Source organism: Harpia harpyja, chromosome 20, assembly GCF_026419915.1.
Source record: "Harpia harpyja isolate bHarHar1 chromosome 20, bHarHar1 primary haplotype, whole genome shotgun sequence".
Lineage (NCBI taxonomy): Eukaryota > Metazoa > Chordata > Aves > Accipitriformes > Accipitridae > Harpia > Harpia harpyja.
In genome coordinates this window covers 10,559,331-10,584,274 of record NC_068959.1, presented here as the reverse complement: position 1 = coordinate 10,584,274, position 24,944 = coordinate 10,559,331, and the positions used below count along the sequence as shown (strand labels likewise).

At 43.7% G+C, this 24,944-nt stretch overlaps 1 protein-coding gene across 3 annotated transcripts in view; it reads right to left on the bottom strand.

Annotated features, from left to right (window-relative positions):
- NSD1 (nuclear receptor binding SET domain protein 1) overlaps window positions 1-24,944 on the bottom strand; it is a 63,429-nt gene that overhangs the window by 32,018 nt on the left and 6,467 nt on the right. For 2 of the 3 annotated variants that reach the window (XM_052771954.1, XM_052771955.1), the window contains exons 3-7: window positions 12,651-12,786; window positions 9,475-9,647; window positions 4,896-7,476; window positions 1,120-1,241; window positions 683-974 (exon numbers count right to left, since the gene is read on the bottom strand). In XM_052771954.1, the coding sequence (XP_052627914.1) occupies window positions 683-974; window positions 1,120-1,241; window positions 4,896-7,476; window positions 9,475-9,647; window positions 12,651-12,786 (3,304 nt within the window). The remainder of the gene's footprint in view (window positions 1-682; window positions 975-1,119; window positions 1,242-4,895; window positions 7,477-9,474; window positions 9,648-12,650; window positions 12,787-24,944) is intronic. The other variant, XM_052771956.1, reaches the window with a different exon arrangement.

Genomic DNA, 24,944 nt, shown 5'->3' with positions numbered 1-24,944 from the left:
GAGAATGAATGTACTGCAAAGCAGACCCTGATACTGACTCTGTCGGAAAGGGGCAAAGCCTGTCAGACCACACTCGCTCTTTGTATACCGTGCCTTACTGAAAGCTAAGGCCCTGGCTTGCTGCTACTACAAGTCTCTGACAATTTCTACAGATGTTTAGAAAACCTCTAAGAAAAATAGTTTTTCCAGAGAGATTTCTGTGCTACAATTCCCTGAGCTCACTAGGAGAACAAAAGCTCACCCCACCAGCTATGCAGATTAGACTTTGTGTATCAACCTCAGCACAGCAATGTTCATCCAAAGGGTTTTTTTAACAGCAGCAAGAGACCTTCAAGCTAAAGGCATGCCACTGTTTGCAAGCACAGATGGCAAGAACTCAGAGAAGGAGCTGTGTCTTTCTTCATTTGGACAAAGCAGTATTCTGTGCCAGGACCTAAGGAGGACCATCACACACTACAGAAAGCTAACAGCATAAGCGTAATCATCCAGCTCACTGGGTCACCCACTGCATTTGCCCTCTCTCCCTTCCCCAGCACCAGTAACCATCATTGAACAAAGCAAAGCATAAACAAACTAACAGATTAACAGCTACTAACCTTTTCACGCTGACCGAGGCAACAATTTCCACTGAAATTGTGACACGTTCGCTTATGGGAGGCGAATCACACAACCTCCCACTTACCTGATTTCAGGAATCTCTCTTCTGCATCTGGAGAAGCAGAAACTTCAGAAACATCTGAGGAAGACAGCACCAGCTCTGGAAAACCTGAAGGTCCTTCCAGAAGCTGAGCAGTGGGATCAGTGGAATGGGATCCTAGTTCTGAGAAGGAGCACTCTGCTTCAAGGATGGGAGGGCACTCTTTGGTTGAAGATGGAGTTGAAACCAAAGGACTCTGCCCCCGCTGGGTATTTCTGTCAGGACTGCATTGTGCAGGAAGACCTCCTTCAAAATCAGACCTCACCACAGAATTCACCTGGCATAGTGAAACACGTTGGTGAAAACATTCATCCTGCACGGCACCGTACACAGCAAGAACTCAGTCCGCAAGAACACGCCAAAAGCATGCAGACCAGAGTCCCAGAGCAATAACCATGAAGAGCACATTAGCCTTCACCCACCTTTTGCAATTGCTCCTGGCCCTTCTTTGATTTTTTCTTGGGTGCAAATAAGTGATCATATTCTTCTGCATATTCCAGAAGCCGTTTACTTGGCTTTCTAAGGCGTTTCCTCTCTGAATGTACTAAAAAAAAAAGAAAGCAGCTTCAAGACTGTGTTTCTGAGACGATCACAAGACAAAATTCTCCTCATGATCTGTAGATAGTAGTTGTTCCTGCCTTCTCCTCCACAGGCTCCATGTGGGAAGAGCCCTGATACTTCTTCCTCTTTGATACAGCCTTATAATTTTGGAGCTTCCTATTTTCCACAGTCCTGACATGGGAAGCGGGATTTTTAAGGACCTAAGGGACTTCAAGCAGTTCAGGTAAGAAATCAAAAAACATGAGATATCTGACTGAGAGGCTCCCGGAATTTCACCCAACATCTCCCTAGACAAACTACACCTAACCTTCTTGCAGTACTTTTACCAAAACCTAAGACCATTAGCAACTTGGACTCATCATGCTACTTTTGCTGTTAACCCAAACTCCTTTGGTTTTAGTGCAGGGGCACAGGAAAACACTTTTCCCATAACATGGTTCAGTCACTAGTTTCACTAGTAACACATAAGCCTAACTCCCTCCTTTCCCCTCCCCTCCCTGGCATATTTTTGTATATACTACAAGAGCCTTGTAGTCCCCATCTGCTACTGCAAGCCCATTTATTGCCTTTGCTTCCTGACAACAGGTTCCACAATGAGATCAGGGAGTGAGTAGTCCTCACCAGCGACTACAAGCTCTTCAGGGCTCATATGTCTGTGTTTGCACAATGCTGCACCATTGCAAGGGAAACCCGGTAACAGGTGTTTCCTCGACACAAACCTAACCACCCATACTATACTACCTCAACACCCCAACACATGGCAAGCTCCAAAAAAAGAGCCCTGACGCTCTACGTCATCTCTACTCAGCAAGCTGCAAAAACAAGATGATGCAAGTTTATGTCTTGTTCTCACTTCCTGGAATACCTCTGACTTTTCCCCTTTTTTAGTTTTCAAAATTATTAAATAATATTGTCAAAATATTTCTCCTAGCCACGAGAACATTTGCAGTCTCCTGGAAGTTTAGGAACAAACAGTAAATACTCTCTTTGCTTCTTTTGATGTGCAGGAGGTGGCTTTTTCTTCTTTAAACCGGAAACATTTTATAACAAAGCATTCCAGTGCAACACTTCAGAACAGGGATGTTGGACAAGATTGCTACACTTTATTGTGGCTTTGTGGTTAAACAAGCATGAAAACGTCAAACTTGGCCAAAAGAGAAGAAAGGAACAACTTTCTCAAACACAGCTATTTTCAGCCTCTATTAACACTCTGCACAGGTGTCTGGGTGAAATACACATTTTAGCACATAACCGGTTATAGGATGAGTATCCTCTACTGGGCAACTATTTAGAGCCCCAAAGCCATGCAGCAGAGCACCACAGCACTGTGCCAGAAGGGCTGGCTTAACTGCACTTTTTTCTCCCCAAAGCAAATCCTGTACAAGAATCCCAAATGCAGTCTGATTGGCACTGGTAAATCACATACCTGACGAAACTATTATTTATAAAAATGTTTTACGTCAGCAAATTCCACCAATTTTCACTTCTGCCTTATTTGCTCTAAATTGTACCACAAAGTTTGTAGCAAAAATATACCAAATGTTGCCATTCAACTATGAAGACTTTATATGGTTTGAGCTTAGTGGAAATTACACAGTTGTGACTGCAATCTGTTGTGATCTCTTACACTGGTACTTTGCCTGCTGTCGACAAGGATTAGCCATGTCTTCTCAAAGCACGGGCAAACAGAGGAAACTCCTCTTCTGTAAGCTGCAGTTAGTCTAACTTCCAGCATCATTCTCTCTACTTTCTATGTAATTTCTATGCCTTATATAAAAGGAAGACTAGTTTCCACAAATGGGCTTTTCACAGCATTAGAGGTTTACTCACTACCACCAGCACACTGGGGATGTTACAGCAGTCCAGACAGCTCCTCATACACAGAAGCTCCAGTGCCTCCCTATGGCACATCTGCATAGATAAGCTTCAAGCGTGCTTCAAGGCTCACATGCTATTTAAAGCAGAGGAATTAGATTACACTGCGGTTGCTGATCTGCCACTTTTGCAGGCAAACCCAGGCCCTCACTCTTGCTGCATCCCTGTTTGCATCACCAGGACAGCTCTGCGTTCCTCTCCACCAATGCCACCTCACCCAGGAGCCTGCTGCTGCCTTCCCCTGCCGCTTCTCTCCTAACATTAGTACCTCTCAGCAGCTCTTCTTCTCTAGCTCTCTCTGTAGACTTGTATCTTCATCTCACATAGCAATACTACAGGGATGCTTCAACTGCAAAACCATCATGAAGCCATGAGAACCCAGCTGCATCTTAGTGCAAATGAGGAACTTGCTCCCTCTAGCAGGCCGCGACATTCCTGCGGCAGAGCCTTGACAGCCCCAGAACAATGTGCATCCTCTTACCTGCTCTGTGAAGACTTAAGTCCTCAAAAACACACAGCCACAGCCAGAGGAGTCAGTGAATGATTAAGCTTGTCATGATTTCAAACCGGAACTTTTACCCCCTTTGTTACACCCTATGGGCTCGTCTTCTGTGCCTGCTGTGACTTGCCTTGGGCAGGTCCTTTGACCACCAAGCCAAGAGCTGCCTTTTCCACGCTGAAACAGAGGTGCAGGCAACCTCCAGCAACCACTAATAGCAAAATACACCAAAATGTGCACTGAGGGAACACGTAAGTGACAAAATGCAGAGGTTCAAAATTCTGTCAAGTTACATTAATCTACAATAACTGCAAATAAATTAGAGCAATTTAGTTTGGTGATCTAGGTAAAAAATTAATTTTTTTGTTTTCATTAAGGTTTGCTTCCCCAGATTCTTTGCAGAAGCCTGAGGACGGTATGTGTTAAATGTGGTTCTGCTGGACCTATTCCCTCCACACACACACACTTTTTTTTTTGGCTTTAACCAAATGGCCCCATCTCTATGGGAGAGGCACGGCTGTCTGACCTTGCGGTCCTCAGAAGCAGTCTCCTTCCTAGGCCATCTCCCTTCCAGTGATGCTGCCTTACTTCTGCCTGCCATCTTCCAGAACCACCTCCAGCCCAGGCTCCCTGGCAGCTTCCCTCTCTTCTGTTCTCCCCTTCACCCCTCAGGCAACCAACACCAGAGCTGTAAATTAGGAAATCTGTGGGGTTCCCCAATTCGTTATTAGCAGCTAATAAAATTCCACACTAAAACGCCAAAAAAACCCCAACACTTTGTCTCAAGGAAATCCTACAGAACAAACCAAAGACAGACTCTATGTCAAACAGCACTAGGGCAAAAAAAAGTAAGAGCAGCTATTGAAGCTTAGTTTCCCACAACTTTCTAGCGCTGATCTACCCAGCTAACACCAAGCATGTGGCTCTAAGGAACACATTATGAAGGTCTAAGTTTAACAAAAAAAAAAAAAAAAATCCAAACTCTGAAGGATGCTTATTTTACCTTTCACTGTGGAGGAACTAATGATTTGTAATGTATTTAAACTTTCTGACCAAAAAGCTAAGCAAAATCCCGTAATTGCTCTGCCTGCTTTGTTCTCCATGCTTACAGAGAACCCAAAACCAACATATCACGCTTTCTTCAGCTCAGATGTATACATCTCCATGTTGTCAAACAGCCCCAAGTTCCATAACTTATATTTTAAATGAAAAAGTATAAAATGTATACAAATACACACTCTGGCGCAAGTCCAGCTCCCTTACCTTGTGCAGAGAATTCAGACTGGGGAGCAAAGTTGCCAAGCTCTGTTTCTGAGTCCATCACACTGTTGTTTGGCTTACCACATACATTCAAACGTTTCTCAACTAAGTCTAAATGATTCTCATAGTCCTGATCTGTCAGGTCTCCCTCAAGCACCTTTGAATGAGGGGAATGCCTACGTCCCAAGCACTCATTTCCCTTCAGTGAAAAGCCACGAGAATTCAGGCCAAAGGCACTCTCCAAGTTTCCTTGTTCCCTAGATCTACTGATGTGCTTATTAGATCTAGCACTGCTTTGGTTAAAACGCTGCCATCGCTTTTTGGGTGCTACGTGATTTATATCATTAGACTCATCACCAAGAGAGCTCTCACTATTTGCCTCTGAATCCAAGTCTGGACTCTCCCCATTTTCAGCAGAAGTGCAGCTCTCAATATTTCTACCAGCTTCAGGTCTCCTTCCAATACGACCTAAATTGTCATCAGATAAACAGGCAGAGTCTTCATCAGTTGAATGTTCTGTTAAAGCAACAGACTCTTTCCTCTCAGTATCTTCTGCTTCATTACCTAGAGGACTGGTAACCGAACCATGAACACGGAATGCATGTTCTCCTGAATCTCTGGATAACCGACTTAGCAACTTACTTGGCCCTCCTGGTTTTAAGTCCTTTCTGTTTGAAAATGTTTTATCTCCAAGCTTTGATGACTGCTTAGATTTTGAACAGTTGCGTTTGGGCACGCAATTTGTGCCATTTGTCCCAGAAACAGCAGTACTTGCGGGCTCCCTTTTACTAGTACCAATCCCCGTCAACTTGGTTGGAGGATTGCGTGAAAATGAGGAGTTGCTTATAGCGGAGTTTGGATTTACTGTTTCCTGGACACAATCTCCATTTTTTTCTATTTTATATGGGGGACCTACAATAGACAAGGACTTCAGACCACTCGTGGAATTGCTTCCAGAACCATCAGCTGTGCTGGTATTTCGAAATGGGACTATATTTTGACTAGTCATCAGTTGCTGCTCTTTTGTCTTACTGTCATGCATATCCTTCAACATCATTAACAAGGTGCTGAATTTGTAATCTGGCTCAATAGGCAAACGACCATGACCAGAGGCGGAAGAGAAAAGTAAAGGTACTGTGGCCTTTGGAGCGCCAGAGTCACTAGCATCATCATTCATGGACCGGTAAGACAGCTCCTTCAGCTCTGACAAGACATGTTTCACCACAGCCGTTTCTATTTCAGCAGAATCCCTGGGTTTCTCATGCATGTTGTTTAACAGTTTCTGACCATCAACTTTCCCGCTTCTCTGAAGAGAATCTCTCTGAAGGCCAGAGAAACCTTTGGTATCAGAAGAGCAGCGATTCATGCCACCCTCCTCTTCTGCACGAGAATGCTCCAACCCAGCAACTTTTTCTTTATGTTTGCATTTTATACTCCTGATTCGGGGCAATTTCACGCTTTTAGGTTTTAAGATTGCTTGATTTACAACAGCAGGCCAGGAGCTGTCCTTGGAAACACTTTGGGGAGTAGTGTGCTTGTTTGCTAGGGAAAGATTGTCATTTCTCACATCCGAAGAGCGCTCAAGAGCCGTCAATGACATCTCAGCATCAGAGAAGCCTACTTCGAGCTCCCGATCTGCAAATTCAGCATCAAGCCTGCTGGTTAGTGAACCTCCCAGAGGTTTGCGATCTCTGTATGACTTCTTCCTGGCCCTTCTGTTGCTCTTCTGAGAAAGATACATGGAAAGCTTAATGTTTCCACTTGACGTCATAGGAAATTCCTTCTCCACTTTATCTGAAGAATCACTAACTTCAAGAGCACTAGAGGCTCTCTCTGAACTTTGGTCCATGGTATCTACATCACTGTTCCCACCATCTGAGAGGGAAGAGGATGAATCCAATTCAGTTTGCTTTTTCTCAATACCAGCATCAGATGCAGAATAGTGTATTTGTAATTTGGAACTGCACAAAATGCCCAGGGAGCTCTTCTCTCTCTCCAAAGATGCACTGGAAAACAAATCCCCTTGGAGAGTGTTCTTCAGAGCATCACTTTTACGATTCTCATAGCCCGGTTTCAAAGGTGTCTTTTCAAAACGTCTTTCTCCAAAGGAGGAAAGCAAATGGTTTTCCCTGGTGCTACTGGATGCTGTTAGGCTGTTGGCAATCCGGCGAAGTTCATGAGACGCATGTTTATCTGGTAGGTCCCCAACAATCATGTTTCTAACTATGCTCTCTGGCATTTTTTCTTTGATTTCTGCCCTAGATGCTTCCCCTCTTGCACCACTCTTTTTTACTCTAGTCCTTTTTCTGCTGTCAGAGCTTTTTTTCACATGTGGCTTAATGTGCAATTTTCCTTTTTCACTGGCTGGGTGTCTGGAGTTAAATGCCAAGGATTTAAAACAGCCATTCAGCTGCCTGTCCCTTTCCACTCCAGGGCCATTGGCATAGTATTCCGACTGCAATTCCTTCTCACTATCCAGCTCGCTGGAATTCTGGCTGCACTTTTGATCCTCTGGCCCACCGAGAAGAATGTCTTCTGCCTGTCCAACACTGACTTCCCATTTAGCCATAAATCTTTGGGGAACCTTAAAGTTGGAGGAGACAAAAAAAAGAGAAAGAAAAAATTTGAGTGGGTAACCAACAAATTAAAAGTGAGATTGAGGTGCACAAGGCACGGAACAGAGTGACAGTCCTGCATTTTGCATCTTTAAGACAATCACATAGATCCCCAGAGACTGTGCCTAGTGGACACAGAAAATACTGCTCCTGGATAAGTATCCTGCACTCCTGCTGAGCCTAATAAAAATCCCTGTGCATTCCCAAAACAGCAAAAAGGTCCCTGCAAGCACAGGTCTCCCAGGAACCAGATGTCCTCACATCCCAGCACACCCGGAACACAACAGCCTGGTAAAGGGGAATGCATATGGTATGGATCCCTGGCACAGAAATGCAAAGCAACAGCCAACAAGCCTCTCAGGACAAATGCAGCATCATTCTCCTCAAAATATTTGAGCAGACTTGTTTGCTTTTGCTCATTCTTTATTCTTCCTGCATCCCTTGAACTCGGAGCACGATTCAATCTTCCTTCTCCATCAACTCACCTTGGTACAAACATGAGATACACACACACATATCTAAAATGTACTCTATCAAATTCAAGATGTCCATTACTGAGAAGTCTCCCAGTTTTAACTCTGTACCTTTAATATAAAACAAAAAGCACTCTGCATACTGGACAGGAACCTCTGCTAATGTCTAAAACCAGCATGAAACTTGTTTCTTATCTGCATGTGTAGTTTTTGGCTGTACAACAGCAAATCAAAGGCTGCACAACTGCTCCTAAAATCAAAACCAATTCCAAGGCAGGAGGAACAACTCAAATTTCTGACACTTTTCCCTTTAAAAAAAACCAACACACCAACAAAATCTCATCCCAGCAGATTAAAGTTTTATGGAGCCTTATAGCAAACCAGCCAAATACTCTCAGCTTTGCATCAGATCTTGGCTTCCAGGGATGCAAACCTGGACATTTATGTGAGTAACAAACACTTGATTCCCTCTACTGCATCCACACTGGCACTGCCATTTACATATAGGATGAGATTCTAGCCACGCAGCACTTCTAGGACCAGGAAAGTTACTTGGGAGCATGTAACTAATTGTTAGCAGGCTGGAAACACAAGGAGAGAAGTCCTTAGACAAGATACCGAACATGCCCTTGGAAAAGGAAAACCCAATAAGCATTACACCTGGGGGCTCACATCTGCAAGAGCACGTTTAATCTGATGGTTTTGCATTAACATGGGTTAAGTACTTAACTGCTAATAAACCTCTTGGAAAAAGAAAAACCAGACACTATTGCCTAGTATGACTATCTGCTCTCTTACAGTAACGCAGTAGCCTCTGTACTTCTTCACTTTAGCAATTCTAAAAAGTTAATTTCTCCAGTCACCTTCCTAAAGATGTAGACCAGACCCCTGTGTCACATTACATTATACTGGCTACAACTGCTCAGGGCTGTTATGTTTGGAAACGGAGATGATGCGATGAACCACAAAACTCATTCCCGCAGGCTCACTGACAAAGCATTTTCCAAGTCAAATTATAAGTCCTCACAGGTTTCTATACAGAGAATTACTGAAGCAGGGCTAAAAGCCCCACTGCTTTATCTCAGTCAGTGACCTAGTGAAGCGTGCAACTCCACCTCTGCTTCAGATCAGCCAAAAGAGGCTGCCAGAGAGCACAGGAAGTTATTTAGAAGCATGCTGTAATAGACATCAGGAGAGGGCTGCGCTGCTGAACAAATCTCACACCGGCAGAGACCTGACTCCTCTGCCTCTCAGAGCTGTCTAGGGCAATAAAAGCAGCAGGCCACACCCCGACATAAAAGAGAGCCTAGAAACTCCTGGCAGCTTATAAACTATGCTCGTTGTAAGGATGCAAAGAATCACTTCCCTGGCCGCGTTGCTGCAGTGACTGCCACAAAAGAATGCTGTTGAAGTGCAATTCCAGGCATAAAGGAATACTTTGTACTGTGCAGATTCAAAGAATCAAAAACATATTAGAGAAAACAGATCTTTCACCTTATGTTTGTAGCCTTTTTCCTTTTGCTTTCCTCTTCTCCGAAGAACAGGCAGCTCTTCAAACTGATGTCTTCCTTCAAAGAGTACAATAGCTTTCCCAGCAACCCAGGTTTTCTCTGAAGGTTCTCCTAAGGCATCCACATAGTACTCTCGGTATGGTCTCCGATTGGAAACTATTTTGAGAAATTTAACATAATTAACCCTTTGCATATAACAGAATAGAGACACACAAAAAGAATCACAGAAAGCAGTAACAATTTGCCAGTTAATTTTCAACGACTTTTTGCTTAATAACATTCCCACATGAATGCCATTTCTGGGGATTTCTACTCAGAACTAAGGAGACCCCTTTGATCTCTGCTGTCTATGTTCTGTGTTGCTAATCTCTATTTCTAAAAATTTTTTTTTTCTTACAAACAATTGATTAACAGGTCTAAGATAGGTCATCTCCCTAGACCAAAGACTACAGTTTGGTTGCAAAAAAAATTGAAAAAATATCTAAGTATGTTTTTTCCTTAAAAGACAAAACATACTAGGCAGGACATTTTCATTTTTGCTACTCCCTGATTAATGATTAAACAGTCCAGTCGACCATTGGGAAAAGGCAACAGCGTGCTGGCAACACCCAGAAATGACATCCTTCTGGATAGGATTTACTCATACGGGTTGAACCTCCCCCCACCATGATATATCCCATCTTGCTCAATGCTTTGTTACAAAACAAACTCTTATTTAGAACATAAAACATTAACAGCAGTATTTAAGTAAGTACACACATGCACAAACACTCTACAAGGACTAGGTGCAACATGACAAAACATAAGCTGCAATGAGTATCTCCATACTTCAGGCACGAAGGTGCAGAGCAAGAGAAGAAACTCAATCATAAAGGCACAATCAAAGATTTTTCAAAGGTGCTTTCTGTGCGAGAATGCTGAACAGACATGGTACAATTAAGAACTGAACCAGTACTGGGTGTGCTGGTGAAAAAGTACAGGTTACAAGCATTAGAACAGAGCAAACAAGGCTCGAACAAGGGATATAAACTTCTCCCTGCATTTTGCTGCAATGTGTGCTTCACGTTCTCTTGGGAACACCTTCACCCTCTGAACACATAGCCTAGACTTCGCAGCCCATTTGGTTCGTGCTGCCTCTTCCAGGAGTGCCAGCACAGTGCAGCAGCCTGGCCTTTAGTGATGCTGACACTGAGATTCTGACCAAGACCACTGAGAGGATGACAAATAACGAACAGGGCAACACCAAACCAAGGGTAAAGATGATGGACTTCATCCATCCCATTGACGGTACTGGGACTCAAGCCACTGAGCCTCAACCTTCCAGCTCCAAAAATCTTCACGTCAAGAGCTTGCTGAGAAAAGCGAACTGCTTTAAACAAAACACCATGCCTTAAACCTAAGACAAGAAGAGGTTTTTGCACAAGTGATGAGTTTGAAGCGACCTGCCTTATTTTGAAGGGCTTGTTCCCTTGGCAACAGGAGAGCCAAGGCAGGAGGACTGTGCTCCCTATGGTGCACGCAGAGCCCCAGCAGCTCCCCCTGCCCAAAAGCACCAGAGTTCAGATGCACCCGGCTCTGCCACCTCAGCACCAGGGAGGGGAGACGAGCAGATTACATACAGCCACAACTGGAAAATGCAATTTTCCCCAGAGCTCTATTGGTTTGAACACAGATAAAACATGATGGGAGAGTCTATCGTGTAGCTGGAGATCAGACCTTGCTGGAATTTGTTAATAGCATGTTTCCTCCCTGCAGAATTCCTTTCTTAGAAATCCTTATACACAGGGTGAGGGGGAATTACTGGACAGCTATATACATTAAATCCTGTCCAACACTTCATGGGGAAGGATGCAAGGGGGAGAATATATGTCTGGCATATCTTCCAGCAACATCTTCAACAGGAATTTGAGAGCTCAAAAGGGACTATTTAAAACAGCACATTCAGTATTATCTAGAATGAGGATGAATGCCTCCCAAAGGATGAAGGGGAAGGCAGACAAATAGCAAGGAAGACTACAGCAACCAGACTTGGGGATGATGTGAGCACAATGTAGGAAAAGCTACTTCATGTCTCTAGAGAAAGAGCACAGGGCTCTGAGCTGATGGCCACTCCAAAAAAGTCTACCCGCTCTCAGCACTTGGTTCTTAAGCTGGCAAGGGCCACAAAAAATGGAGAGAAATACATTGGTGAGTGGTAATCTCACCAGTCTACAGAGCTGTCAGCAGCAGACAGCACCAGTTCAAGAGGTTTCAGTTGCCTACAGAACAAAAAGAATCAGAAAGGGATACCAAGAAGAAATAAATAAGCCTTTTCATTTGTGGCAGTCTCCCCATGGCAGCTAGTATGATCCTAAAAGAAAACCAAACAATCACTTCCCCTCTGTTCTCTCCATCACTCTCTGCATTGAGCTTGAAAGACTCTCTTCCGTCCCGGCTCTCCCTTGTGCTCATGCACACACAGCTCTCATTTCCCCCATCTCTTCCCCTCACACTCAGCTGCCTCTTAGTCTCTCTGACACACTATGCCCTAAACTTTCACATTATGTGGCTCCATCTCCAGGTTTTCCCAGTATTTCCCCATAAACAGCCCCTTGCTTCCTTGTGCCAAACAAGACCAAAAAAATTTCACTTCCTCACACACATTCCCATCACACCTTCAGGCATTCAGCAGCTACACTGTGCTACCCCACACCCCGCTTCTCAGCCTCTCCAGCCTCCCATTCTCCAAGCCTGGCTGACTGTCCATGTCTTCACACACTCCAGGCTTCCCCAGCTCTACTTGCCCACCCGTTGCACATCTCTGTCCTTACCTCTCTGATACACCTCCTTTTTCTCTGCTCTTTCTCTGCATCCCTTTTTGAGAGGTTGCTTGTTCTTCTGCACTGCCCTGAGCTCAGCCCAGCTACTCATCCTTCCTATACTCTGAGAAGGAAAGCCTACATGTCCAAAAAACTACCTGTGTCACTTCCATCAGCCTCAGTCCCATCTTCCTACTGTCACCTCCCTGATCTAGGTCTACTTTATAGATCCAGGTCTTCCACAGCAGAGTCTATTTCTTCATACCTTTCAAGGGCCAGGAATGTTTTTTAAATTAATTAAAAACTGCAGCACCTTGCCAAACACAACGCCTCCACTTCATGGTCTGAATAGATACAGTACCTTTCATTTTTGAGTGACAGTCCAGCACTGGGTCATGACAAATTGTGCATGGCCACCATGGGCGTCTGTTGAACTTGGCCCAAACAAGATCCCCAACTTCATACTTCACTGGAGTAGGTTTCTTCTTGGCTCGGATCTTTGGGGAAAAACCAGAACACAAGAAATCACTAAAGCTCCAGATGCTTTTAAAGAGATTTGCCTCCCCCCTGTGTGCAGATTACATCTGGCCACCAGAGACATTTACATTAAAAAGCAAGTCCTGATTTTACTTAGTGGCTCCTACACCTTCAAAGAACAGGATAGTTCTCCCCATCCTTCTGAAAGAACAAAACAATAAACTGGGGTTTGAGAGGTTTTTTTGTTATTTTTTAGTAAGGAACATGACCTCTGGTAAATGACTGCACTCAAACTTCACACATCTGAGCAGGTAAATATTTGGAGTCACTGCTAGCCCCCATTACTTCACTAACACCAATTTGTTCATTTCAAAGGTTGCAGTGTACAGAAAAAGTAGTAGTAAGAGACAACGAAATATTCCTGACTGGAAGAAGGTGATGAGAACAGCAAATTTAAGTGTTTATCAATTGACAAAAAAAAAAAAAAAGAAAAAGTTGGTATGTACAAGCTCGTAATTTCCCTGCTTCTCAGATGTGCTCAGGAAAAAGCTTCACCATAAAGTATTTGAAACCAAAGGCAGGTACAATCAGAGAAAAACCTTATGTCCTAATTTTTAGTTTATATGAGCAGAACTGCCATTGCTCTGCCCAAAACTACAGAGCAGGAGAAAAGGAGCACAATGGCAGTTGCCCCTCCTCCAGGAGACGGACACACGGGCTTCGCCTGTCTCCAAAACCCGCTCACAAGTATCAACTCTGTAGAAACAGTCACCTAAACCCACTCCGTTTCCCACAGCTGCGCAGCAATCACGAGAACGTCAAAAATCTTTCAACACACAAAAACCTAACGCTGCTTAATGCCATTTCTGTCTCGCTATCGAAGAGCGGAGAGCAGATCCTATGCTGTTTGCTAAGTACGCACACTCTCTGGCTGGTTGCTGCACTACCAGCAGGACCTCTGCCAAGAAGAGGATTCAGGAGCTTACTGGTGTTGTGACTAATTGAGCCAAGACAGGGTACAATAGGTTTTCACAGGATACAGGAGTCCCTGTGCCCACATGTGAAGTATCCTGCCTGTTTACTGGCACCAGCCCACGACATGTCCCAGGTGGGTTCAGCATTTTAAGAGCTCTAAGAAGAGCTGCAGGTATTATTCTTGCTGATAAGCATCAGCAATATGCTCCTCATTAAAGCTGTCATAGCACAAATACACACCTTCTCACTTCACTTCTCCATCCTGCTCACCACCCTTCCCAAGGTATGTCTCTTGCAATTTCACAGTTCAACATCCTACCAACTAAAATGCAACAGACCTCTCTAATAAAAGGTATATTCCGCTTCAGGTTGAGTTTTATGGGTTTTCTTCACGTGGTTAAAGAAAATACAAAAGGATAAACTCCTCTGTTACATGAAAAAAAGCAGGTAATGACGTTACAGACTACATTGCTGAAATTCTTCTCAGTCATCAAAAGCCACACAGTAACTTATCGCTGAGCAGGAGCTCAGGAACAAGGAACGTGAAAGAGCACTGGACAGGGGGCTGCAGACTCTCGCTCTGCCACTGCACTGCAGCCTCCATGCCTCCACCGTACCAAAGACATGGGCTTTCTGGAACAAAAATATCCATCCGTGAGCAGGGGAACCAAAGGTGCTGCCTTTGCTGGTGCTTTTAAAATGCAGATGCGCTTTCAAATGCAAAACCCCCTTTTTTTTGTCTGTTCCCAGGTTGTGTTCTTCTTATAAATGTGACTTTTGCCTCAATTTTTTTTTTACACATTTTTCAACCGTAGGCTTTAAGGGGCACATGTATCTCATAACTGATTATCTCAAATGCAGTGCACAGTACACACACAATGTATGTGCATCTTACTGACAACTGTAACCTGAGCACAGTCAGCTGGATGGAGCAGTAAAACTATGCTGGAGATTTGCCAAAGCCATTCACACTGATCCACCTGAGGGACACCCACAACCCCTGCCTAGAGGCAAGTCTGCATTTAAATCAACTCTTTGTCATCCTCTAATGCCCCACACAGGCGCCTGATGAAAACGTGGCTTTCAAGAAAACGATTCAGACAATGCCTGAACAGTTATCTCTCTTTCTGAGCAGTCCACAGCTATTCTCATTCCTCCCCAGTTTGCTCTCTCTCCCTTCCCTGGCACTAGCAGTCAGATGTTGGCCTCATCATCACCCACCACAAAGGCCCCACTAGCAGGTCGAAGAGGCAGACTGGGAAGCACCATGTTCCGATGTCCTGAGTAAGAGCCTTTGCAATAGGATGCACTGCAGCAAGTCACCGTCTTGCACTATTTTCCTCTCTACTCTCCCTAAATCCTAGCATCAGGCCAGAGATGCCTTTACATTTCCACAGGAAAAAAAAAAATTCTGCTAAGGAGTTCTAAAATTCGTAACATTAAAAAAAACTAGCAGAGGAGTGAAAGCAGCAGTTATTTTCATTTCCAGGTACAGTGAGTCTCTTCCTTTAAATTCTGCTATGTGATGCTAGAATTATAGCCCCCAAGCCATGTATTTCTTGGGTCAGAATACAACAAATTTCATTCCTATGACAACTAATGTTTACTATGCCAAGATCAAACTGCTAATATATCCCAATGGCCAAAAATTGAGCCCTGCAGTAACGATGACTTTTCTGTGAGCTAGGGAAAGCTCAAGGTTTTTTTTAAACACAATGAACTTCAGATGTAATCCCTACACATGGTCACAGTACTGAATGTTTACCTAAAGAGCATGGAAATGTTCAAGCGTTTAAATAACAACAAAACTTGTGAGCCACTGCATATCAGTTAGGTACCATGTTGTAACTCCAGTGGAGATACACTGATGAAATTCAAAGCACGCAAGAGGTTTAGTGAGGAAGGGAAGGACAGTGCCTTGCTCCATCAGTGAGCAACATCACGGTTTGTGTATTGTTAGAGGTTGTCCTAAAAGGAGTCAGCACTGTCTGCTCTGTTATCAACTGTTTGGCATTAATTTGCTGTTCAGATGGGACAAGCGATAGCCTAAACTCTAGAGGATACACAGCATTCCAGATCACTTTGTCCTGTTTTTGGAAAGAACAAAAACGTACTTGTGGATGTTTTTAATCAAATCCTCTCCACCAATGCAAGACCTCAAATGACCACTGATCACTGAGGAAGGGGTCACAAGCCAAGGTTCAGCAGAAGGATTAAACACTTCTACCTTGAAAACTACCTCCTGAATTTGTACTATGCCAAACACACCAGCCTTTGCAATTCACTAAGTGAAGCTGAGCACCGGCTTTCAGTACTTCATGAGAAAGCAGGCTTTCTCACAGACAAGACAACTACAGCAGTATCTCTACCCTCCTGAAATTCTCACCATAAGGCAAATATGAAACATGTAGAATCACAGAATCATTTAGGTTGGAAAAGACCTTTAAGATCATCAATCAAGCAAAGAAAGCTTACGTTTGTAAGTGAATTTATTATTGTATGCATATGGTCGGTCCTTGACTGTCTCTCATCAATCTTCTTCCTTTTAAAACAACCACATCATTAAAAAGCAACAGAAATAATGCTCGTCCAGTAACCACTCTTGGCTACATCACTTGAAGCTGCTGTTCAATCCATTAATTTTGCTGGAAGAAGTGACACAAAGCACAAGTCCACAAACACACACATATGCTGATAGCCACCGGGTGCACCTTTCTTGCAGCACTGGTCATCTCTGTGTAACAACTAGAGCAGTACCATCACCTCCAGCACAGCATGGTGGGCTGCAGACACCCCATATGCCCCAACAGCGTGACTGGGGATGCGACCATCTTGGCAGAGCCACAGTAAAACCAAACTGCATGCAAAGGGGCAGACATATATACTGTTGCAGGCCAACACTTTCAGTACCATGTACCAAAAGAGCCTAGCTGCCCAGAGTCCAAACACCAAGCTGCAGGCATCGTAGTCCTGCACACTTCAAATTCAGACCTGCTTTGGAAAGCCATCATGGAAATGCTTGGCAAAAATAGCCCTATTATAGTTTATTCCTGACTTAATTATAAACATGACATTATTCAATGAAGCAAGGGACAGAACATGCTTTTGGAGAAAGGCTGGGGCACCAAAAGAGATTGTGTGCAAGAAGGATGGAGAAAAGCAAGAAGGAAGCCACTGACCCCCAAGAATAATGGAAGAAGATCCTGCCAAGCCTGTTTCAGGCACAAAGTGGATAGAATCAAAGCCAAGGAAGAAAATTAAGAGGCAGCCACATCCAAACGATAATTAAACAATACAATATAAACAATGACACTAAGAGTCTTTTCGGCTGAGCATGCAATATCTCGTAAGCAGATCTCACCACACTAGTAGCTGCCAGATAAGTCACACCCCACACACGAGCCGGCACATACATCAGTGCCAGGGGCAGAAGGCAGCAACAGCTCTGCCCCATAAGCTTCAAACCTTCTCATTGCTGGGGCAGCAACTCTTGTGCTTCTGCAGCCCAACTACCCCCAGGATTGCAAACAAGCTGTTCCTAATACCTACTTATTAATTAGAACTGCGAGCCTAGTGAGGGTCGTCAGTCCACTGTCTTCCCCAATACCACCTTTTTTTCCTTAAAGTTAAATGATCTTTTTTTTTTTTTTCCCCGAACAGGATGACATGACAATGAATTCACCTAATCCCTATGAGCCACCAACCCTCTCCCAGATATGGCTGAACTGGCTGAAGATCAACAGCTCTTCACACCAGGAAAAAAAAAAAAACAAAACTAAAACCAAAAAAACCCAAAACAAATGAACAAAGCAAACTTGAGGGGCAGATGACATTTGAAGGCACCTGGATTAGGCTGGGCCAAACAATCTTCTTAAAGTAGTATCTACTTAGACAACCAACCACACAGTTGGTATCACAGGTGTGCCATGCCTAGAACATGACACTCCCAACTCCTGCCATTTCACCATCACACAACAGGTTATTCACCCTCTGCCCTTGCAAAGGAGGGGCAGCAACTGGGGCAAATGCTCTCTATTAGGAGCACTCCCAGAACTAGTCTGGAAGGGCATTGCTAAAGCTATCCCAAAAGTTTTCACGAGATGGTGCTTCCCTCCAGCTAAAGTTCAACCTCACTGAGTTAACTTACAGTTTAAGACAAAGCAGAGCAGCTTCAACCTCGGCACTCTGAGCTCAGGCTTATCCTTCTGTCCCGAGCCCATACAGCTCCTATCACAGGGTGGTCCAGATCCTTTAACTCCGGTCATAGAAACGAAGCAGTGATGGCTGCAACTCTCATACAGTTACTGCTGCTGACAGTCAGAGGTGGTTAAAAGTACCAGTCCTACCACCATCCCACTCTCAAGGATGGGAGGGTGGAAAGAAGATCCACTGTTCATTATTTCACTCAGCTCCAACACTCATCCACTGAGAAATGAACAAATACAGATAGAAGGAAAGACAACAGGAATTGGGAAATTATCTTTACTTGTGAATGGTGCATGGAAAGACAAAACGGAGATGAGAGTAAGAGCAACACTGAAGCAAAGTCAAGAACTGAAATTAATAACTGCTTGTGATGAAAGCCAAAAAATAAATTCTCATTAGCAAAGATTCTTGTTTTAAAGAAGCTTTTCTGAAATCAAAACCAAATCGGTTGAAAAAACATTAAATGGAAAGAAAATTAAATTATATCTACTTCATAGCTTAAGAAGTATTTGAAGCCAAGCAAAAAGAGGTCATCAATCAAAGCTTCCTCCATACAAAGTAGCATTACCAAGCATAGGAGCTTTAAGCCTTTACAGAAAGAGGCTGCGATGCTGAACCTGCACTCATGCAGGCAGAGCAGCAGCCCTCTGTGCTCTGCTGTGAGAAAACTTACAGGAATAAATCCCTGCACAGGGAAAGGAGTAAACCCAACTGGAGTATGTATGTAAAAAAACCCACCCAAACCACAACACCTGCATGGCGTATCTGCTGAAACCATCACCACCCTCACCAGAATAATAATCGCACTGGCACTTAACTAACTTTATGGTAAGACTTTATGGTAAGCTTCAAGTCAAACACAGAAGTCGGAGAAGCCTGCTGGAAACCCACAGCCAGCCTGCGCTGCTGGGGACCAGGGAACATGCTCTTTGTCCCCCCACCGCTCCAGTCTTCCTTCAGCTTCAGCACTGCAGTGAAAAGCAAACAGGCATCTGACCTACATTCATGTCTGAAAAAGTATACTACCTCTTATCTGGGACCATTATCACACAGAAGTGTTAAATACTCACTAATTAAATATCCACTAGTAAAAAATACAGCAGAGATTATGATACAAGCCAAACTTCTGTTATCTACATGCTTGTGGGTATTTGTTGTCTTTGGCTAGTTTTTAGTACCTTCTTCCAGGCTGTGGCAGCCTACAAATGCAAAGGGTACCACGTACGTAGGAAATATCATGAAAGGTTAAAATAGAGCAAGCTGATTGCACTACATTTGCCAATTCATATATCCTGAAGCATTTCTATCAAATTCAGGTATTATAACTGTATGGATTTTAAATAAAGAACATACTGATGTGACAACACCAAGCCTCAGACACCAAGATAACTGGTTAACAGCATCCCTGTTTCACTTTCTTAATGGAGATAATTTTCCTTATGGATTGAACAGCAGTGTGATAGCAAGCTTTGGCACTTCAGCATCCTAATAACCACAAATGCACCTGACAGCAAGGTTTGAGGAAGGCAGGAGGAGGAAGTGGGAAAGAAGGGGTACGATCTCACCCAGATCCCCAGTGGAGAGAAATCCACAGACACACAAACATACGGAAGATTTCAAACCACTGCCAGATGCCTGAAACAGAGGAAAAACTCTCATGCTTGCTTATTTGCATACATTTTAAATGATAAACCAAGCTCTCTTTAAATCTGGCTCTTTTAATCAGCACTAATTGTTTCAAGCAAGAACAGCAACACAGGCATTACCAGAACTTTGCTAAGTCTCACAAACAAGTATCAACAAGTATCTTCTTATGCCAGAGAACTAGAAAAAAAAAAAAACAAACCCAAACTGAAAACCAGGTCATCAGATCTGCCCCCTTTTCACCCTTACTTTTGCACTCCTCTATATATTATCAAACAAATTGTTCACAAGCAAGACATCTGATAAATACAGTGTTCATTTTCAGAAATGGAAGTTTCTAAATCCATGAAATGAAAAGCAGACTCAAACTTCGCAAAATGAAACTTGGCTATTCTAATTTATATACGTAAACTGTATCCATTACAGCTTAAGTTGTAACCAGAATGAAGCAGTACTAGAGAACAACATGTACCTGCAGATGAAAGAGTAAATACCGTATCAGAACCTTAACAGCTAAAAATTGGGAGTTTGGGTTGAATTAAATGTGTAACTACTAACACCTGCGTGTTGGTTGTTTTAGTTTGGTTGTTGTTGTTTTAATTCCATGGGCTTCTTTAAAAGCAACAAACATTTAACTGGGGCTTGCAAATTTAATCTTCCACAGAAATTATGATTCACCCACAGGAGAAGAAGGTACAATCCCACTTAGTCTAAATGCAAAGATGCCACTTACCCAAGACTATAACCTCCTCAAAACGAGGTGGTATTCAGCATGCAAATCCCCCCTGCCCAATTGAACCATTTTTCCAAAACAAACAAAAAAATTATAAATGTTCTGTTCAGATATAACTAAGTTTTAATTTGCATTTAAAATTTCAACTGCTTTTGCTGAATCCCTACTAAAAATGAAAACAGATTTTTTTGAACACTAGCAGTGCAATAAACTTATCTTGTGTTTATTTATTTCTTGATATCCACACTTAGAGCCATGCCCTGAGGAAGGTTCATGCTTCAATCATCAGGTCCTGCAAACTTATCCTTCAGAGAGGCTTCCTAACCTTTATGTTGTGAATCCAGCTTCCTAAACATACTCACACACATACTGTGAAAGGACAGCCAACTAAAATTAAGAGGAATCCGACTTGTTTCACTGCTGCTATTTAGAAATCTGTGGGCAGTCGCCACATTAGCCAGAATAGTAAGAAGTCTGAACAGGTGCTTGGGAAAGCCAAACAGCGAAGTAACATCAGGTCAAGCAGAATAACTATTAAAAGGGAGATAACCACCCCGCTCCTCGCCCTTCTCACATCAGGCAACAGGCAGGTTTCTATCTTTCCACCAACAGCAAGAGGGAAAGTCATTAATACACTCCTCCAAAACAAGAGGAACATGGAAGCTTCATGCGGGGCTCAGGGCAAGAGCCTTGCTGCGCACTCAGCACCAGAAGCCCTACAAGAGCTGAAAAAAGAACCTGGAGATTTCCAGTGTGCTGAGATACTACTGTGCAAGGAATTATCTGTTCACTTTTTCCTAAAAAATTCCAAACCAAAAGGCACCCCATCCTTTGGCTAGTATGCAACACTCTGTTGGATTGCTCTATCCAACTCAACACTGCTCATTTCTCACACACAAAAGTCAAATTCTGCATGTCTGAAAATTAAAAATGAGTCCCCAATGCATTAGTTCTGATGAGCCTCTGAAAGTTAATACAAGTTACATTGCTATTTTATTACCTATAAAACTGTTCTTTTTCTGAAGACCACAGCAGTGTGTATGTGCCATCTCCAGCAGCATTCACAGCTGTCCAATACCGTATGTAACCAACACAAGTTCCCTATCAAGAACTCACACAAAACATTGCTTGCAACCCTACCTGATGCTCCCTACCCCAGCACTCCACCCACCTGCACCCCATGAGGAAGAGAATGGAGAGGGACATGGGGGAGCCTCCAGGACTGGAGACATGCTGCCCTTTCCCTGTGGTTCAGCCACTGACAGCATCCCCAAAACAATCCCTTCCCCGACACCACGCACATCACAAGTGGTGCCTCTTCCACCTGCAGACTTACTGCTTCACACAGAGCCACGGCAGCAACTCAGCCCCAAAGAGACAGTAGGCAGATGCTGCTAGCTGCCGGACAAGCCATTTGCTTGTGGGTTGTGCAGCTCCATCACTGCCAAGGCTACAATCAAGCCAGGCAACGAGCTGAGTGGGTCAACTTAGTACAAGCCTGCGGCTCAGGCTGTGCTAGAGACAGAAGTGAAGGTCCCAGGCTAGGGCCAGCCTGCCCACACAAGTGCTGGGAAAGAGAGATGATACTCAAGGACTTTTCTCCCAATTTCTTTCTGCCATTCTTCCAAAGACCCGGGTGAGACAGATCTTGATGCAATCTTAACAGTAACCACAGAAAGTCAGCATGTCAACTTTAACGAGTGCTTTTCCATCCTTCAATAGAGGCAAAGCACACTGCTGAAATTCCTCCTGGCTTCATCAATGCTTTTGGACACACGAGAGATGGATGCGCACCAAGTCCATCTTTATCTCTGCTGCACATTTAATCACTGCTGCAAAGCTACGGTGAGTAGCCACACACTGAAACCAGATTTCTAATTTAAAAAGAGCAGAGAACTTCAGCTGGCACCTGCTGGGGTGTCAGCCTCTGCCTCCAACATACAGCAGCATCTTCCCCTCTCCTGGGCACTGGAGTCAGGAGCACCCGCTCAGGTCAGCCAAAGCAATGCCCATGCTCCTACCCAGGAGTGAACCAGTGGGACACCCAACTCTCCACCTTCTAAGTCTGCCTCTGCACGGCACCACAACTCTGCAGGCATGCTGAACTCCCTCGTGCTACCATTCAGCTCCCTTGTGGCAGCTACCTGCTGGGAGGAGTGTGACATGTTCCTGAGGAGCCCAAACACACACCTATGCCCTGCACGTGTCCTCGGTAACGCTCCCACTGGCACCCTGTTCCTGCAGCACCAGCAAACCTTGCAAACTTAGCAAGGAGGCCCCTATAATCCCCAGGCACAACTGCAAGGACTACGCTTGAGCATCTCCAAACCTAAAAAGCACAGGACACACTACCTGCACCTGACTGACCTCTGCGCAGGCTAAACCATGAATTGTTCTTTGCAGCCCTCCCCACAGAGCAGTGGCACAGCAATGCCAGTGACCAGTCACAGCCCTGTCCCACAGCACACCAAAAAGCCCTTTGATGTCACCACACCTTGCAGTTTCCAACACCTGCTTGACCTTAACCCGGGACACCACACTCACACCAACGCACCTGAAAGTAACATTTAAACTTCCAGTAACTATTTCAGCAAAGCAAACTGCAACTTTTACCAAGCATTCTTGCAACACACAACAGCAGCAAGCCAGGCAGGGGATGCCACCCCTGTCTGCTCCAGCAGCAACCCACAGCACAAAAGCAACATTACATTTGACTCAACACAAAATTCACACAGGTCAGAATTTGAGTCAACACAAAATTCACACAGGTCAGACACTGCAACTAACATTTGCAACATGTTCTGTAACTCAGCAGTCTGCAAACTCACTGCCGCAGAAAAATACTCTGATGCCATGAAATTATATGAAAGCAAGCAATGCTATTGTTGATAGGTCTAAATTCACTAGACAAGAGTCTGCACCTGGGAAGTGTTTAGGGGTCCGCAAATCAATAGAGGTTGAAAACTGCTGCTCTAATTCAAAGCAGACTCTCTTACAGATCTTTTCCACCCATTAACTTGGAAATCCTGGCAATGCCTTAACCACCATAAAGGATTTAACTCCCATTTTACTGAGCGAAGACTGCATTGCATAGCACAGATGGCTCCGTGCAGACGGAACAAAACATAGGTCATATTTTTCTGGTATTAAAGATGGTATTAACTTGATTTTATTATTTTTTTAAACTCCCAGGACAAGCCCCCCCTGCTGCTAGGATTGAGTTTCTTTCTTCAGGTGTTTCTATTCCCTGTGCTTTCCTAAATGCCAAAGCAAATAACTGAAAAAACAATCAAAATTAGTATACACAAGCAGCTGTCAGTCACAGACAAGAAAAACAGAAGTATATTCTAAGCAACTAGATTGAAAGTTGATCATCACCCATAATACTGATTTTTGAGTTAAGAATGTCTTTTTAAGAAATACTTTCTCAATTATAACTCAGAAAACACCACTTTTTTCTCTTGGGGCTCAAGTAGCTTGTTCATCATATTCACAGTTGACACCTCTTCAGTGAGCTACAGATTTGTTCAGTTAACATGGGGAATTTAAAAAAATCAAACTAGTAATTATTACACATCACACAGTTTAACCCCACTTCTGGGAACAGGGTGCAATGAGGTGCAACGAGAAGCTGCTATACTGCAAGAGGCAATCAACATATCCATAACTTCATGCAACATAGAAGTATGTTGCCCTGAAGTCAAACACTACTGCTACAGCATCAAACCAAGCCACTACCATTGATTTTAGCAAGGGCTTAGAGGAAGCAGTAACAGCAGAACTAGAATCATTGTACCCTCAACAAAGCAAGAGTTGTTAGAAAAAAAGGTTCAAGTTCTGGGAGACGCACTTTTCCAAAAGAAATCACCAGCAAGTAAATACATAGACGGTTAGCAGAGGTTGCAGGCCTTCAGAGGCAGCATGCATCCTAAAAAAGCACCTGGAAAAGCCGATTTTGTCACTACTGTTGGCCATTTTTTCCTGTAAAAGGCAATGTACCAAGTATGCCACACTGTACAGAGCAGAACTTTGCTGCTGAATAGCTGAGTGAAGTCTACACTCCTCTGGCAACAATCTTCACTAGAGACTGGAATTATTTATGACTGTGGACAATATGCTAACGAGGACCTTGCTTGAACAAAGTCTCTCTTACACAAGCTTTAAATATAGAAAGCAGAAACAAGGTAGAGGTTTCTGCCATTATATCCAGCAAAACCTCACCTTCAAGACTGTCTGATCTGCAAGAAAATACCTCTGGTTTTGCTGTTTACACAGAGACATGTTCAGCATCAGAGAGCTGCATGGCCCCATACGAACTGCGACAGCATCAATCATTTAAATTTCACACCAGGCAACAGGTAGCCAGAACATCCATATTTTCTAGACAAACCACGTTATTTTCTGTAACATCACATACACCAACAGATATTTCACACCTAATCAGCAATACGAGATTAGAGAACAAATACAAATGAAACAAGGAGAGTAAGAGCAATCGCAGCCAAATGCTAGAATAAACACTTCCAGGATCCAATCTGCTGTGCAGGAGAGCTCTAGATCCCACAGACTGTTCAAAAAACTGCTGTCACTCAAAGCAAGCTGCTCCTTACACCTAGGGTA